At 43.4% G+C, this 18,690-nt stretch overlaps 1 protein-coding gene across 20 annotated transcripts in view; it reads right to left on the reverse strand.

Moving 5' to 3' along the window:
* LOC139381482 (LIM domain-binding protein 3-like) overlaps positions 1-18,690 on the reverse strand; it is an 80,832-nt gene that overhangs the window by 17,149 nt on the left and 44,993 nt on the right. For 7 of the 20 annotated variants that reach the window (XM_071125059.1, XM_071125053.1, XM_071125050.1 and 4 more), the window contains exons 4-7: positions 12,988-13,060; positions 10,561-10,583; positions 9,178-9,378; positions 7,984-8,013 (exon numbers count right to left, since the gene is read on the reverse strand). In XM_071125059.1, the coding sequence (XP_070981160.1) occupies positions 7,984-8,013; positions 9,178-9,378; positions 10,561-10,583; positions 12,988-13,060 (327 nt within the window). Of the gene's footprint in view, positions 1-4,914; positions 5,343-5,958; positions 5,996-6,349; positions 6,517-7,983; positions 8,014-9,177; positions 9,379-10,560; positions 10,584-12,128; positions 12,389-12,987; positions 13,061-18,690 lie in introns of those variants that run through there. The other 13 variants (XM_071125054.1, XM_071125062.1, XM_071125064.1 and 10 more) reach the window with 4 other exon arrangements.

Raw genomic sequence — 18,690 nt, forward strand, 5'->3', positions numbered from 1 at the left:
AAAGCAGCAGTGAGCTCTAACCATGGAGGTTTAGGATTTGCGAGTGGGGCTTGAGGTTGAGGGAGGGGGATGGCTTACTGCAGAGCTGTAGTAGATGAGGAAAACACTGACTAACAGGTGCTACAGGCAAGACTCTAAGACAAGGGAGCGCAATGAGTCAGACACACAACATGAAGACCGACACAAACACATACTGTAACTGTCAACAAGTACCCCCTCACCTTCTGTACCCTTTACATGATTCTCGAATGGTACATAGGCCCGAATCAACTCTACCTTCTTGACGAACCGAACTGTGATTAGTCCCATGGATTAAACCTACAATACAACTTCGTATCGCCGACTGTCACAAGCTTATCTATAATATCGAAACAACCTCTACGGTCCTTGACGCTTTCGAAAACAATGTCATTTTCTAAACATGACGATAAGAAGATGGGAAGTCACATGGGCCCCAAAAATGGGCCCTAGATGTCACCAACTGCAAAAAAAACTAAAAAACACATGGGAACTGAGCACACACACCGAATGGCCTTCCACTAATTTGGTGGTGAGGGTGGGATGAGAGAGTAGGATAGCCATGTAGTGACGTGCCAAAATTTGATGTGAAGCAATGACGCCTGTCCTGATGTTTAGGAATGTTTGGTGTGTCAGTTCTTGAATCTGTGATGGAAATAAAGAGAGGGAGTCAGGTACAGGAGGCCTAGAATACTCAGTGGAACTGAAGTGGAAAATGAGATTTTGTTTTGGGGACGGAGACTGAGGCCGGTGTATGATAGAGGAGGATGAAGAGGAGGAGCGATGAAGGGCGAGAGGGGGTCAGCCACCCAGAGGCACTCCAGTGCAAACACACTGTCTACCTGAGCATGCAATGCATGCAGGTGGAAATCTCTCTCAGGGGAGGTGAGGTGAGGAGGAAGGGAAGAGGCAGTTAGCAGAGGTTTCCAACAGTTACAGACGGGCATTAAATAATCCATTCATCAGCCCACAGCAGAGCTAAGTAACAGCAGCTCCCCTATGTGACAACCAAACAAGCAGAGTTACCTTTCAAAGGGCTTTCAACGCCTTCAAACATGGCCTCGCCAAATCTCACTACTCACATATTTGACTTCCTGTTCTCCTCTCTTACGCGGGAGGACGGGACGACGCCCAACAGGGTGTTGTCTGACGGCTGTACTTCCCTCCTGATATGATAGTCCCTTCAGCCACATCTGACCTAACCTATAGCAGCAGCTAGAGACTCTTGCCTCGACAAGGCCTAAATGGACAGACCAATGACATAATACTGCTTTCTATGTAATAACAGACAATCAACATAATATTGACCTCTGTTTAGGGAATCTCACAATTGATGGCATGATTATATGAGAGCGAATGATGGCTGAGCACAGTAATAACACAGTCATCGCTCCGTGTAACAGACTAAATGGCAGGTGTGGAGAAGATCAAAGCCTTGTTTTCTAAATGGTGTACTAATGTAGCAGGTCAGTTCATCTTTCTGTGGGTAATATGAAAATTAGCTTGGTTTATTTCTACAGTCTTTCTAAAGAACTTTCCGGAATACAATCTCAAAGTGATTGAACAATGTTATTTGTCATAAATATCTTATCACACTACCAGCGGTGTAAAGTATTTAAGTAAAAATACTTTAAAGTACTACTTAAGTAGTTTTTATTTTTTTACTTCACTACATTCCTAAAGAAAACAAATGTACTTTTTACTCCATACATTTTCCCTAACACCCAAACATACTCATTACATTTTGACAGGAAAATTGTCAAATTTACGTACTTATCAAGAGAACATCCCTGGTCATCCCTTTTGCCTCTGATCTGGCGGACTACCTAAACACAGATGCTTCATTTGTAAATTAATGTCGGAGTGTTGGAATGTGCCCCAAAAAAACCAACTTAAGTACTTTAAAGTATTTTTCCTTAAGTACTACGTAAATTAAAAAAATATATAAACATTGTGCCGTCTAGTTTGCATAATATAAGGAATTGGATACTTTTGATACTTAAGTATATTTGAGCAATTCCATTTACTGTTGATACTTAAGTGTTGATACTTAAGTATACTGACGTTTACTCAAGAATAATTTTTACTGGGTGACTTTTGTATTAGATATCTTTACTTTTACATTTGTATACTTTTTCCACCACTGAACTCTGAGGCAATGTAGCTTGGTTATATATACAGTGCCTTGCGAAAGTATTCGGCCCCCTTGAACTTTGCGACCTTTTGCCACATTTCAGGCTTCAAACATAAAGATATAAAACTGTATTTTTTGTGAAGAATCAACAACAAGTGGGACACAATCATGAAGTGGAACGACATTTATTAGATATTTCAAACTTTTTTAACAAATCAAAAACTGAAAAATTGGGTGTGCAAAATTATTCAGCCCCTTTACTTTCAGTGCAGCAAACTCTCTCCAGAAGTTCAGTGAGGATCTCCGAATGATCCAATGTTGACCTAAATGACTAATGATGATAAATACAATCCACCTGTGTGTAATCAAGTCTCCGTATAAATGCACCTGCACTGTGATAGTCTCAGAGGTCCGTTAAAAGCGCAGAGAGCATCATGAAGAACAAGGAACACACCAGACAGGTCCGAGATACTGTTGTGAAGAAGTTTAAAGCCGGATTTGGATACAAAAAGATTTCCCAAGCTTTAAACATCCCAAGGAGCACTGTGCAAGCGATAATATTGAAATGGAAGGAGTATCAGACCACTGCAAATCTACCAAGACCTGGCCGTCCCTCTAAACTTTCAGCTCATACAAGGAGAAGACTGATCAGAGATGCAGCCAAGAGGCCCCTGATCACTCTGGATGAACTGCAGAGATCTACAGCTGAGGTGGGAGACTCTGTCCATAGGACAACAATCAGTCGTATATTGCACAAATCTGGCCTTTATGGAAGAGTGGCAAGAAGAAAGCCAATTCTTAAAGATATCCATAAAAAGTGTTGTTTAAAGTTTGCCACAAGCCACCTGGGAGACACACCAAACATGTGGAAGAAGGTGCTCTGGTCAGATGAAACCAAAATTGAACTTTTTGGCAACAATGCAAAAACGTTATGTTTGGCGTAAAAGCAACACAGCTGAACACACCATCCCCACTGTCAAACATGGTGGTGGCAGCATCATGGTTTGGGCCTGCTTTTCTTCAGCATGGACAGGGAATTGATGGGAAGATGGATGGAGCCAAATACAGTACCATTCTGGAAGAAAACCTGATGGAGTCTGCAAAAGACCTGAGACTGGGACGGAGATTTGTCTTCCAACAAGAAAATGATCCAAAACATAAAGCAAAATCTACAATGGAATGGTTCAAAAATAAACATATCCAGGCGTTAGAATGGCCAAGTCAAAGTCCAGACCTGAATCCAATCGAGAATCTGTGGAAAGAACTGAAAACTGCTGTTCACAAATGCTCTCCATCCAACCTCACTGAGCTCGAGCTGTTTTGCAAGGAGGAATGGGAAAAAATTTCAGTCTCTCGATGTACAAAACTGATAGAGACATACCCCAAGCGACAAAATGTGGCGCTACAAAGTATTAACTTAAGGGGGCTGAATAATTTTGCACGCCCAATTTTTCAGTTTTTGATTTGTTAAAAAAGTTTGAAATATCCAATAAATGTCATTCTACTTCATGATTGTGTCCCACTTGTTGTTGATTCTTCACAAAAAAATACAGTTTTATATCTTTATGTTTGAAGCCTGAAATGTGGCAAAAGGTCGCAGTTCAAGGGGGCCGAATACTTTCGCAAGGCACTGTATATATATATATATAGATATATATATATAAACATCTCAAAGGCCAAAGTACTTGAGGCACAAGGCCTTGACCTTTGTTGGGGGCTTCTGTGAAAAGCAATCCTTGACCAACTTCAATTTACAAAAGTCCTGCTTGATTAGTGAAGTGCCTCTACCCTAGGTAGTTGAGAAAAAAATGACTATTCAAACCGTTCAATACCAATAATGAAAGGTAACATAAAATGGATGAACTTCTCTCATTGAAGTCAAAGGAAACTCATAGTCTACACATAATCCAATAATGTTCCCTCTGATTGAAGTCATACATAATCATGTGGCCATCTGGCCATGAACCAGACTGGAGCCTATCCTTTAATCGTTTTAAAAAGTCAGTGCAATGCACAATGCAGGCAGCACTCCTGATTATCACTGCAATAGTCCACTTTACTTTATGCCATTCACTCTCTCTGGGCAATTCTCTAATTCCTCACTTTATCATAGGCCGCAAGGGTTTGCTGCTCTCCACACATTCCAATGAGCCAGAGCCCGAGGACAAGGAAACAAACAAGCCATGTTTCATCTGTGAGTGATTCATATTAAGAATAATTACGACTTTGGTTGATATTGGGGAATTGTTGATCCTAAATTGGACCCTTGAGATCGCTGTTACGTTCTATGTAAATGGTTCCTTGGGAGCGGCTGATTTTATTTAGAGTTTTTGATGAATCATACAGATGTAGGATCTCAATATTGTCACAGCAAAATCATCCTACATCAACAGGATTTGAACGGTTAGTCCACATATTGTTGCTTGATTGGTGGTTAGGTTATTAGTTGGTCAAAATTGGGCTACATGAAAAGTGCAATACTGTTAATATAGCTGTGTGTTATTGAGTGTTTTCAGTTCATTTATTTAAATCATGAAGCATTTCCTGCAGTGCAGGGAAATTCTCAACAACAAAAGAGTGATCAAATTAAGATCCTAGACCTGTATCTATAATAGTTTATGGTCTCTAAGAGGGTGGTATGCTGCTATGCCTTAAAGGTAAGCAACTATTTCCTCTATAACGTCCATTTAAAGCTTATAAAACTGCTACATCAAAACTGAATCTGATAAATATGATACGAAAGCAACCAAAGGAAAAATGTGTTTCATTCACAGTGGTATCGTTTTTATTCATATTTATATCACAATGTCAAACTCAAATAGTGATAATTTAATGTTGAAATACAATCCAACTTTTTATACAGCTGCAATTGATTTTGAAAACTAGAATCAACTTTCATTGCCAGAATAAGAGGGAAAGATGACATTGGGCTAAAATCTCCATTACAACATGTGATCAACAAGTATTGAACAAACCTCTTTCCACTAACTCACTTCCCAGTATCTTTAGCCTGACCTTCTCCTCACTCACCTGCTCTACCCTTCTCTGATTGCTACAGTTACATTCGGTCTGACGCTTCTTTTAAACCAGGGTTTTTTCTGGCACGTTAAGGATTTGAGCAGACAGGCCATTGTGCCAACTTTTCAATTTGGCAAAACGTGGGCCTTTAAATTCTGTGTCAAACTTTTCCCTGTGGCATGAGGAAAGACAAAAAGGGGGGGAAAAAATGGGGGGAAGAAAGAGAGAGGGAGAAAAGGGGGGGATTAGAGATGGGTTAGGGACTGTGGCCTCCACTCCCCTGCCTGAGTCCTGTGAGGGTAAGAGTGCACTGGGGGCTCCCAAATTCTCCACAAACACAAATCAACCCAACTCCTGGGTGGGTCTATGATGTCCTGCACTATACTGTATCAGGGTCCCTGATGAATTAGCTCAGGCATGAGAAATCACTAATGAGAAAAAGTTAAACACGTTCTGTGTCATTTCAGCTGGAGGAGTCTAACAGACTGCTGGGAACTTGTGTGAGCTCATCATGAGGGCTATTTGTAATCCGTGTGAGGGGCACTATCGATACACTTCAGACTATTCTTACTGTTGGCTCAGAATGACATGAGTCACATGCTAACCTTCAAGTTCAGCACAGAGAGTGGTGTGGAGTTGGGGCCTGAAGCAGGACTGAGTGACCCTGTGACCCTTGACCCCCTAGCTCACAGCAGGAACTCTGCTAAGGGCTCATATGGTCTGGTCTGGAGCAATGTCTAAATACAGCTTTTCTGCTAGGCCACCGGTCGCTGCTGCTAGCTGCCTACCTTGATTTCCTCAGATGTTCCACGTCTGGGTCTTGCACTGCAGGAGACACAGAGAGAGAGAGAGAGAGAGAAACAGAGAGAGAGAGACACAGAGAGAGAGAGACACACACACACAGAGACAGAGAGAGACAGAGAGAGAGAAACAGAGAGAGAGAGACACAGAGAGAGACACAGAGAGAGAGAGAGACAGAGAGAGAGACACAGAGACACACAGAGACAGAGAGAGAGAAACAGAGAGAGAGACAGAGAGAGACAGAGACACAGAGACACACAGAGAGAGAGAGACACACAGAGACAGAGAGAGAAGACAGAAGAGGAACCATCAGTAACAGTGTTTGGCAGGGTAAGAAGGGTCGACTAAAACTAAATGAAACAGAACAGCGCTACTTACTGAACTCCGTTCCCGTGATGTGGGCGAGGAGGCGGAAGGACTTGGACTGCACCTGGGAGGAGCTGCGGGCCCAGTCGTTCAACTCCATGTCCCTGTCTGCAGTCTTGATGACAGCCTGATACACTGGGGAGGCACTGTCTACCTGAGCGTCTTTTACAGGGAGTGAACTGGAACCACAGAGAGAGGGCTGGCTCGTCACACTGGCACTAATTCCTACCCACCATCGCCATCAGGGCGTATAGGGATTGGGGTTTGTTATTCGGGTTTCTGATCACGGTGTTCAGAAACTGCAGCCCGGTGGTGATGATTTATTATTGGGGCATGTCTGAGGTTATACATATACTATAACTAACTTGTGTAGCCTGCTTGGATGACTAAGGAGCATTTAGGGGAATTGGCATTTAGGGGAATAACTATTTCATAGTGTGATGTAAAAACCAAAATTGGTCTTGCATAAGGGGAGCTGCATGAGAGGGGCTTAAAAACTGGACATTAAAAAGGTGCATCCGCCAGCGTACGCTCACACAAACCAGTGATGGAATGCTAAAAAGTTTCCTAGCTAGCTTGGACCCTGTGGTATCTTTCCTCAACAGCATATTATAGAAATATAATTTCAAACAATAATTTAAAAAAATTGTGTACCTTCAGCAGGAGGAGGAAAGAGCTCAGAACATTCCGTTTAGTGTCGTTATTAAACCAGTATAGCTCCTGGTACATGGCATAACTATTGCTGGTCAGCTGCGCATTCCCTGAGCAGTGATAGTCCTGGCCACCTAGCTGAGGCCGGCACTTCAATGTGTCCCTCCTCCGTTCATTTCCTTTTTTATATCCATATAAATCATGCTGTTTTTTCGCAATTCAAGAGAAAATTGACTTTTGATAACATCCCAGCAGACAATAAAACCTATGTGACAGAGAGCCTTGAAACATAAAGAATCCCTGTGTAACCAGCGGCAGAGTGGACACCCTCTAAGAAACGGTTTGCAACACCATGAGCAGAACATTATGGAGAATGGAGGAATGAGCGGAGCGGGGAATGATTGATGGAGAAGGCGAAACTACCAAATAACACAACTATGATTCTGTGGTTGACCTTTAGGCAATATCGGTTAGCACCTCACTCTGTGCTTTTCTAAAAACTCGAATAATGTATGGCATGAAAACGTCTGAATCGATGAATGTTTTCGATACATTTCAAAACAGCACAATTTCAGCACAATTTTCCAACTGAATGAAAAATTGTTTGTTAGTAATCAGATAGTCATTGATATAGAGCCACACACCATATAGTGATGTTCTCTACAAACAGCTGCTCTGCAATCAACTCCCATCAAACTATGACGTCATCATTGGATTAAGGGTGCAGAGGCAATATCCGGCAATTCTAGACATCCTTCCATCAACCCACAAACTACGCCAATTGGTGGTGTGTGTCGAAAATTGCCATGGGTAGAAAAACCAGACCCTCCATTCAGTGTGAGGACGTATTGGGTTAGCAGAGAGAAGGTTTGGGACGAGCGAGGTGAACAAGCAAAGAGTGGTGAGGGAAACGGACATGGAGGAGGCGGCGGAGGGATATGAAGAGACAGCACACAGGCTGTGCTCCGTAGGTTGTCACAGAGCGGTCTACTTACGCCAAGGGGGAGCCGGCTGGGACTTCCTCTCTGTACAGCAGGGATGGGGTGGGGCAGGGCGAGGTGGGGGGGGGGGGGGGGGGGGGGGGGGGGGCAGCATGTCATGGTGGGTGGGATCGACAGTGCAGTGATGGGGTTGGTTGTGGAGGAACCAAGGAAGTGAGAGAGGGAGGATTAGATATGAATCCCATAGGGGATGTCAAGTGAGAACCCAGAAAAAGGACACTTTTCTCCACATACGAACAAAACAATTTGCCTGGAAGCATGTGTGTCTACATATTTACATACACTGATACAAATCAAGAGTTTACGGTCCCTTTCATGAAATGATCAATTTTGCAAAGGTAACTAACTGAATATGATGTGTGTACTGAGATCTCCAAGTATTTGAAAGGTAATCATGGATATGAGGATATGTATCAGGGAAGGCTTGGTGACTAACCTGGTGGTTTTATGCTTGAAGGTGAGCACGGCATGAAGACGTTCAGAGAACGAATGGAAAGAATCTAACAAATACACTTGAATACCGCAACAGGTGACCTGCCTTTGTAACAAGGAATACGCCTTTATAAATATACTACATCTGTGCCTTGGCACACAAAACCAAACCCCTTCCAGCACCAGACAATTCAGTAGTCAGACAACCACAAAACTAACAGTCAAAACCTGAGCATTGCACCAACACACAACCAACAGCACCTTTGAACACACAGATCTCACTGCTACCTGTTACAAACCATCTGTGTTGCATGTATGCTCCTTCTCGACACATACAGAAGGCACTTAGGACATTCAGAACTGTACAACCATTTTTAAAAGGATGGTAACCACCCTAGATCATTAGACCCTGATAAGGCATCCTGATGAAGTCGGTCTGTGGTTTTAGTTTCTCCAGCACAGCACGGCTACACTATGCTGCAGTGCCAGACTAGTTCAACAGCCAGCAGAGGAGAGGAAAGGAGGGGTAATACCCTCTTAGAAAAAAACGTTGTTTTTAACCTGGAACCAATAAGGGTTATTCAAATGGTTCTTCCTATGGGGGACAGCCGAAGAACCCTTTAAAGTTTGAGATATCACCTTTTTTTCTAAGAGTGTATTAAAGTCATGCAGGCTGGGTAGGAATGCTACAAAGAGTGGGTGGGGGGAGGAGACAAGGAAAGGGAGTGAGGGAGTGCAGAGGAAGGAGGGTCTTACCCGCCCTCGTGGCCCTTGGACTGGGACTGTCCGGCGATGGCGTCCATGATGGCGTCCTGGGAGTACATGCTAATGGGGGTGTTGTACTGGGCATGGATGATGGTGGCCTTGCCCCCAGGACCCTTCACCTCGATGGGCTTGTGGGTGGACAGGGCAGTGTCCTTCAGCGCATTGGGGTTGAAGTTGGGGATGTACTCGTTGCTGTTGTGGAGAGCGGTGGAGGGTCCCGGAGGAAGGCGGCAGGGTTGTGACGGGGAGGGTGAAGAGGAGAAGGAGGGAAGAGACGGGGGGGAAAAGAGGGGAAAGGGAAGGAGGAGGGTGGCAGTGGAAGGAGAAGTTGTGTGAGAAGGAAAGTTCAACAGTGTCATAGCCTGCTAGCAGATCCGTTTGTGCTTCAGCCAACTCCTCTGTCGTGTGTACTGCCGTGTGGAACATGATCATGCACGGCACAAAAATGGGTGGCACAAACAAAAGAGTTGGCTAATGTACAAGAAATCTGCTACGTGACTACTACAAGAGTGTGGAGCTTTGGAGAGAAAGGCAGATCAGTTGCCATCGAGGCGCTGTATGTCACACCGCAAACATGCTCTCTACAGTAAATCTATCAGTAGAGCAGGCACAGCACAGCCCACATATCTACACACACACACACACACACACACACACTCCGGTTTCCCCTCAAGACACACAGGTCAACCCTCCCAGGTATGTGGCAGCATCAGCCTACAGGATGGTGTTATACAACTGGCCCACAAGTAAACTGATCAAGATAAAAGAGCAAATGGAGATGTTAATATAAGCATGCACTGTCGAGTTACAAAAATGTAAAGGCTCATTTATTGAACCATTGCATCGTGCAGAAATTAAAAACTGATCTGCAAATCCTCTACATCGTATTAGCCATCTTTCAAATGGGAAGCTTCACACTTCCACACTCTCTACCTAAATGTCATATGTACAAGGTTGATGGCTTATGGGGGAATTTAGCATTAAGTCAGAAAATGACCTTTATTCTCGAATATAAAAAATATATCCCAAAAACACTATTAATGAACAGGGATCTTGTCTGTGAGAGTTCGAAGGCAACAGGGTTTTTTCTCTTCTCTTCTCGAGACCGAGGTTAAGATTTATTAGACGTTCTCGGGCAGATGGTGACGACCTTTACATTGCAAACCGAAAAAGGTCATTATGAACACCGACACTAGAACTGCGCATCCATCCCAAAAGGCAGAATCACTACACAACAAGCCAAGACAATGCACATCCACTTCACACCAAAGAGACTGACACAAGAACAACAACATCACACCACACCACACCACACAGCTAAACCGCACAATCGTTTGGACACACGCTACTACACCACAACCAGGAAGTACTAACTTGGCAGGACTGTTGAAAATAACCTGAGGCAGTGGCAGTGGAGAAGAGAGAAAGAGACAGTGGGTCAACAACACAATTACACTCCACAATCCACCTACACAAGGCTGCTCATGTGGCGTGAAAGGCAAGCCGCAACGCGTGTCAGAGATGAGCGAATAGGGACAGGAGAAAATGGAGTGATAGATAAGAGGTGGGTGAAGACTGACCCGAGTTCACTGGGAATCACACAATGCAACAGTGAAAGCCATCAGTGACAAAGATGTTTTCACCTTTGTTGACGTTCATCCTCGACTATGATTACTGAGGCTTGTCCGCCACTGATAAAAAGCCATGGCATTGCAGGCTCCTTAAATATATAACACACACACACACACACACACACATATATATAAAACATTAACAGACTCTGCTTATGTCAGAGCAATGGTACGAAGTGATGAAGAGATAAAGTGGGAGAGAGAGAGAGTGCCACAGGCGAGAGAGCGATATTTCCGTACTCCGTGTGTTTTAGATGAGGACAGAAAGCGAGATAAAGAAAGAGAGAAAGGGGGAGAGAGAGAGAGGCGAAGCGAGAGGGCCAGATGAGACAGGCAGATTTATATTGGGGTAGTGTATGTTTAGCACAGCAGAGGAGAGAGAAACCTGAACCCAGTCATTACAAGGCCTGTTAAAGAGATGACAAGAACAGGTGCTTGCCCTGAACCATCGGCACGGTGACAGAGTAATCTTATCGCACTCCGCAAATTATTGTTAGAAGTCTCGTTAAGATTAGCACTAGAGGAACGCTAGTGCACCGTGTTCATCACAAAGGCTGATACAGCACTGCACTTAGCGATTCCCCTCGGACTTTCTCATATCCAAGTGACGCTATTAGCATTTCATTGAAACATCAGAAGCGTACTTAAAAAAACGATCCCCAACCTCACTGTGCAGTCACTTCAGCCACCCTGGCCACGTTTAAAGCAATGGTTTGGTTGATCTCTTCAGATACACCCGTACTGTAAGGTTCGTCTGGGACGTCGCGGCGTGTATTTCGGCAGAGGGGACACCTAATCTCCTGTGGGCTCTTTGTATTACCTGGAGGAGGGCCACAGGCTTGAGCTAGGGGGCTTTACAAGAACCGTGCTGTGCCTCTCCTGCACATTCCCCGCTGGGGAAACCTGAATCACTAGGACCAACTGGGGTCAACAAGCTGTCTGGAGGCCAGCTCAGGATGAGAATACACAGCTAAATCGGAATGTTCTGAGACTCTTTCCATCCTTCTGTCCCACGAGGGCAGAGCAGCAGGGACTGGGTGGAGTAGGCTAGAACCCCTTAGAGTAGACTGAAGTTAGACATAGACACTGATCTATGGTTAGTTTTGTGTGTGTGTGTGTGTGGGGTTGTTGAAGGTTGAAGGTTTTGGAGAGGGTTAGCTGATGCTACACCTGAGCCTACAGGCAACTTCTACCCAGAGCTTGTACCCACCCACCCCCCCCCCTTTCCACTATGGGGTTAAACAGGCCTAGCCACCCCTGGCTGCTGCTGCTACTACCAGGCTCCCTGGCCTGTTCCAGTTGGTTACATACCCCACTGAGAGGCCTGCTGCAGAGCCCTTTCCTCTGTGGCTCTCCTGGAGCTGAGCCATCTCTCGCAGGGTCTCAGCTGAGTACAGCCCAATAGGGGTGTTATACTGCGCCTTCTCTGTGTGGGTCGTCTTGCCCCCGGGGCTTGGCGTTTGCCTCTTGGTGGGCGACCCTGAGTAGGAGTTTGTCTCGCCAGACGCCTCTAGTGACACGGAGGAGGTATTGCAGGCCGAGAGGCCGCCATTGATTTGGGTTGTTTGACCCTTCAGGAGGGGAGAGATGTGGGTGAGGTGGATAAGGGGGAAGACAGATAGAGGGGTGGTCAGAGAGAACAAAGCCAAAGGTACTCTATCAAATTCAAAAATAGAGTTGTATGAAGTTATACTTGGAAGGCATGGGTGGGTGCTGCGTTATCACCAATATCACCAGTAGAGGGCAGTGAGAGACTTCACATAGGCACCATGCACATGGCTCCCCACAGAGAGAGTACAATTCTGAGAAGATCAGACCAGCAAGGTCCAGGGCTGTTCTCACAGACCCCAGAGCTGGATGTGCTGCCTCTGTTGCTCCTTAAACCCCTAATGGAGGAGCTTTGCATGGAGCTTTCTGGAGCTCTCTCCCCTGATTGATGCCTCTGGCCTGAGAGGAGGTACTGGTTTCACTGAGAGTCCTCAAACCACTCGATCCCATATGAGTGTGACTGAAAAGTGTGTGTGTGTGTCTTTTCTTTATAAGTGCACGCTACTGAAATTCTACAACTAGGGAAGTATGAAAACTGAGCATTCGTTATGCTGAATATTTTGGTAGAGTGAGACCGAACAGAGTGTTTCTGGCCGAGTGCTGAAGGTGCTGTCATGCTTACCTTCTGGTGAGGGATCTGTTGCATGGGAGAGTCGATTCTTGGGGTGGCACTTTGCAGAGCTGGGCGCTTAGACCTGCAGTAAAACAATGAAAATCAATGAATCAATGATCAATGAAAATATTACAATTATTGCAGTGTGACTTGGAATTCTACCACATGAATAACACATTAGTGGCTGTCAGAAAAGGTGTTCTGCACTGAAACAGCTTTCATTTCAACCAAGGTAGTCCCGCCAACGCCTGAAGTATAAACTTCGCCTTTCATTTTATTGGCATTCTATTGTTGTTAGACATCAAACTTGCATTTATTCTTTCCATTTAAGTTGATGTAGTTCTGTCCTTGAGGTGCTCTTGTCTATGTCACAGAAAAACTTTGGCATTTAGCCTGATGGAACGCACACTGCCATTTTCTTATTACTAGAGATATCGGTTATGTAATTATTACCCCAGGATGTGTTATGCCAGAGGACAATTCGCACAGGATTCGTTATTCCAAACGCCTCCCTGTAATTCTTAATTATTTTTTCCCCCCATTCAATTGAGTCTTATAAAGGAAGCCTGGAAGGTTCTATTCTAGGTTTAAAGATATTTCAACATCCTTTTTAGACGATTAAAGGCTACTCGCGCTTGGTTGCCCAATGTGTAGGTGTCCACATGATATAATATTAAGGAAGTGTGCTCGTGATCATTATTTTAGCGATCTACAGTAGACGTCCCTCCTAAAGAAAATGCCCCCCCCACCCCCCATCCTGCTGATGTGAGCTGCTGAACAACAGACTTGCACTTGAGATGAGTTAATAGGTGAGAATGTGAACTTCCCATTTCCAAAATGTAGCTCAGTGGCGACAGCTAGGCCAGGCAACATACTTTTTTTATTGCACATTTAAACAAACTTTGGCAATGTTCAACTTATATTCATTAGCACAAAGCATATAGACCTAAACAAAAAGGATTCACTGTGAAAAGTGATACTTGTAGGCTATTCATATGAAATATATGCTTTGTTTTCATCAACAAATTATCAAATCAGTTCTTGTTTCTCAAGCAACACCTGTCAAACTCTAATGTATCAGAAAACACAGGGATGTCAAAAAGCACGGGACTAATATTATCAGAGGACTTTGGAGTTTGCCAAAAAACAATAGGTTATTCCTCTCCTCCCTTACATAATAATTAAATAATAATATATATTTTTTTTTTAAACGTAAGAAAAGTGAGATTTTCACGTGTGGAATTGCACGTTCACATTTGGAAACATTAACATGTGTAAATCACATTTGCAGTTTCACATTTAAGAAAAGTCCACCCACTGTGTACATACTGGTAGAATCAACATCCCCCCCCCCCCCCCCCCCCCCCCCCCCCCCCCCCCCCAATGTAATTTCAATGAAATGATGATGAACCAATGTGGAAAAGACTCTGAATTGACATCTGGGCCCAGTGGACACGTGTAAATGCCACTTTCACATGTGAAATTGCAAGTTCACACATGGGGGGTAAAATAGTGCTTTCCTCCTCACCTGTGTAAAGGTGCTGACAACATGTTGCAGTAGCAATGTTCCCACATGTGGAACGGCAAATTCTGTAATGCCACTCTGTAAAAGGTTACTTAGCGTACCTGAGTTGAAATAGTTATTTCTTCATTCTGTGCCATCCACTCCATTATAATAGTAGTTCTCCATGACAATGCAGTGATTAGGGCTGTGGCGGTCACAAAATGTTGTCAGCTGGGGGAATGTCAAGCAAATAACTACCAGTCTCACGGTAATTGACCGGTAATTAACATAAACACATGTAGCATCTCCTGGCTGCTACACAGCCTACAAACCCCTGACGCAGACCTTTGGAACATCTACGTTGGAAAAAGTCTAATAAATCCATGTAATATAATAGCCGACACCTTCACAATTAATCCATTCTTTATTTTAGACAGGTCTAAAGAAACATGATATGAAGAAAATGGAGACTATTAAATGAAGAACAGAATAACATACTCTGAGTTAGTTGTCCTTATATTATGTCCTAATGCGGCTATGCCTTATGGCTGTGGGCTACACTACTTCATTTTAGCAGACAAGATTTGCTTAGAATTCCGTGGCATTATTTTATAGTATGAAGAATTCAATTGAACAAAGCTCAATAAAATAGAAAGGATATTTTCTCCAAACGATTTGAGGGAGTGCGCACATGCGGCTATTATATGTTGAGTGGATAACAAAGAAATAGGTACTCCTATATGCTCAATTTAGAGTTATTAATGTAACTTTAGTTGTTCGTTGGGCTATACAGTGCCTTCGAGAATGTAATCAGACAACTTTACTTTTTACACATTTTGTTACGCTACAGCCATATTCTAAAATATATATATTTTTAAATTCCCCTTTATCAATCTACACACAATACCCTATAATGACAAAGCAAAAAAAGATTTTTAGAAATGTTTGCTAATATATATATATATATATATATATATATATATATATATATATATATATATATATATATATATATATATATATATAAATTAATATTACATCTACATAAGTATTCAGACCCTGTACTCAGTACTTTGTTGAAGCACCTTTGGCAGCGATTACAGCCTCGATTCTTCTTGGGTATGATGCTACAAGCTTGGCACACCTATATTTGGAGAGTTTTTCCCATTCTTCTCTGCAGATCCTCTCAAGCTCTGTCAGGTTGGATGGGGAGCGTTGCTGCACAGCTATTCTCAGGTCTCTCCAGAGACGTTCGATCGGGCTCTGGCTGGGCCACTCAAGGACATTCAGAGACTTGACCCGAAGCCACTCCTGCGTTGTCTTGGCTGTGTGCTTAGGGTCGTTGTCCTGTTGGAAAGTGAACCTTCACCCCAGTCTGAAGGCCTGAGAGCTAAGGAGCAGGTTTTAGTCAAGGATCTCTGTACTTTGCTCTGTTCATCTTTGCCTCGATCCTGAATAGTCTCCCAGTCCTTGCCGCGGAAAAACATCTCCACAGCATGATGCTGCCACCACCATGCTTCACCGTAGGGATGGTGCCAGGTTTCCTCCAGATGTGACGCTTGGCATTCAGGCCAAAGAGTTCAATCTTGGTTTCATCAGAACAGAGAATCTTGTTTCTCATGGTCTGTGAGTCTTTAGGTGACTCCAAGCATGCTGTCATGGGCCTTTTACTGAGGAGTGGCTTCCGTCTGGCCACTCTACCATAAAAGCCTAAATGGTGGAGTGCTGCAGAGATGGTGACCTTCTGGAAGGTTCTCCCATCTCCACAGAGGAACTCTGGAGCTCTGTCAGAGAGACCATGAGGTTCTTGGTCACCTCCCTGACCAAGGCCCTTCTCCCCTGATTGCTCAGTTTGGCTGGGCAGCTAACTCTAGGAAGAGTCTTGGTGGTTCCAAGGGGACCTTCTTGGGGACCTTCAATGCTGCAGAAGGTACCATTTCCCAGTAGCCTTTTTTGGTACCCTTCCCCAGATCTGTGCCTCGACATAATGTTGTCTCGGAGCTCTACGGACAATTCCTTCGACCTCATGGCCTGGTGTTTGCTGTGACGTGCACTGTCAACTTTGGGAACTTATATAGACAGTTGTGTGCCTTTCCAAATCATGTCCAATCAATTTAATTTACCACAGGTGGACTCCAATCAAGTTGTACAAACATCTCAAGGATGATCAATGGAAACAGGATGCACCTGAACTCAATTTCAAATCTCATAAGAAAGGGTCTGAATACTTATGCAAATAAAGTATTTAAAATGTGCAAAAATTTATAAAATCACATTTTTGCTTTGTCAATATAGGGTATTGTGTGTAGATTGTTGAGGAATTTTTATTTAATCCATTTTAGAATAAGGCTGTAACGTAACATTGTAAGGCTGCATGATCATCTACTGATGATTTGAAAAAAATTGCATTAAAAAGGCATGAACTCTGCTTTTTTGCGCAGGCTGTACACACTTCATCAGTCTCTTATTCAAAATTTGACACGCACTTGATAATGCCTCAAATTTTTCGGCGGCATCCCTTTTGTGTGGCCATAATGCCCCCTAAAAAAATCGGAGCCTTTTGCGGCCAGTGGCCATTGTACCCTTGGGTTGAATATAATAATTATAATTCTCTTCTCCCTGAGTGCTGTGTGCTCCAAAGCACCTCTCACTCACATGGCTCTCCATCACGTGATCGGGTCTTTCTCACAAAAAAGAAAACCTGTGTTTCTTGCCTTACGCTGGGCATCATCCACAAGTGATAATATATCATTCACATGTGATAGGCTAATATTGTCACCCATCAGACTATTCTTGATTTAATAGTGTCTTTATATATACTAAATAATAGTGTGAAATTTGTTTTGATTTAGAATGGACCATTATCAGAATGGACCTGTCTCTAAACAGGGGCAGCGGGAAAAAATAAATAATAAATAAATAGAATGTCATCTATGCACTTAAATAGCGAACAAAGGACGCTTTTCCTGTGGTTAATTTTCATACCAGCCAATACTCCTGTTGTAAAGAGAAGGAATATATTTAATATTAGGAAAGTTGACAAATAAATATAGTAGCCCTAGCCTATAGAAAGGTGATGGGATTCTCCTCTTTTTAAATGGAGGCCACCACTCTGTTCTCACACAATTGCATAGCCTACAGAAATGTTGCGCAACATGAGCTCATGGGCTCTCATGAAGTGCTTAATTAGATTTGTGATTACATTTGCATTGAGGTCAGAGTGATTCTTCAATATTCCCAGGTAAGAAGTTTTAGGTTGTAGTTATTATAGGAATTATAGGACTATTTCCCTCTATACCATTTGTATTTAATTAACCGTTGACTATTGGATGTTCTTATAGTCACTTTAGTATTGCCAGTGTAACAGTATAGTTTCTGTCCCTCTCCTCGCTCTTCCCTGGGCTCGAACCAGCAACACAATGACAACAGCCACCACATCGAAGCAGGGTTACCCATGCAGAGCAAGGGAAACAACCACCAAGGCTCAGAGCGAGTGAAGTTTGAAACACTATTAGCGCGCGCTAACTAGCCAGCCATTTCACTTCGGTTACACCAGCCTCATCTCGGGAGTTGATAGGCTTGAAAGTCATAAACAGCGCAATGAAGAGCTGCTGGCAAAACGCACGAGAGTGCTGTTTATATGAACGTTTACGCGCCTGCTTCTGCCTACCACCGCTCAGTCAGATACTTAGATACTTGTATGCTTAGTCAGATTATATGCAACGGAGGACACACTAGGTAATATCTAGTAATATCATCAACCATGTGTAGTTAACTAGTGATTATGATTGACTGTTTTTTATAAGATAAGTTTAATGCTAGCTAGCAACTTACCTTGGCTTACTGCATTCGCGTAACAGGCAGGCTCCTTGTGGAGTGCAACGAGAGAGGCAGGTCGTTATTGCGTTGGACTAGTTAACTGTAAGGTTGCAAGATTGGGTCCCCCGAGCTGACAAGGTGAAAATCTGTCGTTCTGCCCCTGAACGAGGCAGTTAACCCACCGTTCCTAGGCCGTCATTGAAATGAAGAATGTGTTCTTAACTGACTTGCTAAGTTTAAAAAATATTAAATAAAGTGTGTAAAAATATATATATATATTTTTTAAATCGGCAAATCGGCTCCCAAAAATACCGATTTCCGATTGTTATGAAAACTTGAAATCGGCCCTAATTAATCGGTCGACCTCTAGTAGCAATACACGGTTATAA

This window comes from Oncorhynchus clarkii, chromosome 23 (assembly GCF_045791955.1).
Source record: "Oncorhynchus clarkii lewisi isolate Uvic-CL-2024 chromosome 23, UVic_Ocla_1.0, whole genome shotgun sequence".
In the NCBI taxonomy this organism is placed as follows: Eukaryota; Metazoa; Chordata; class Actinopteri; order Salmoniformes; family Salmonidae; genus Oncorhynchus; species Oncorhynchus clarkii.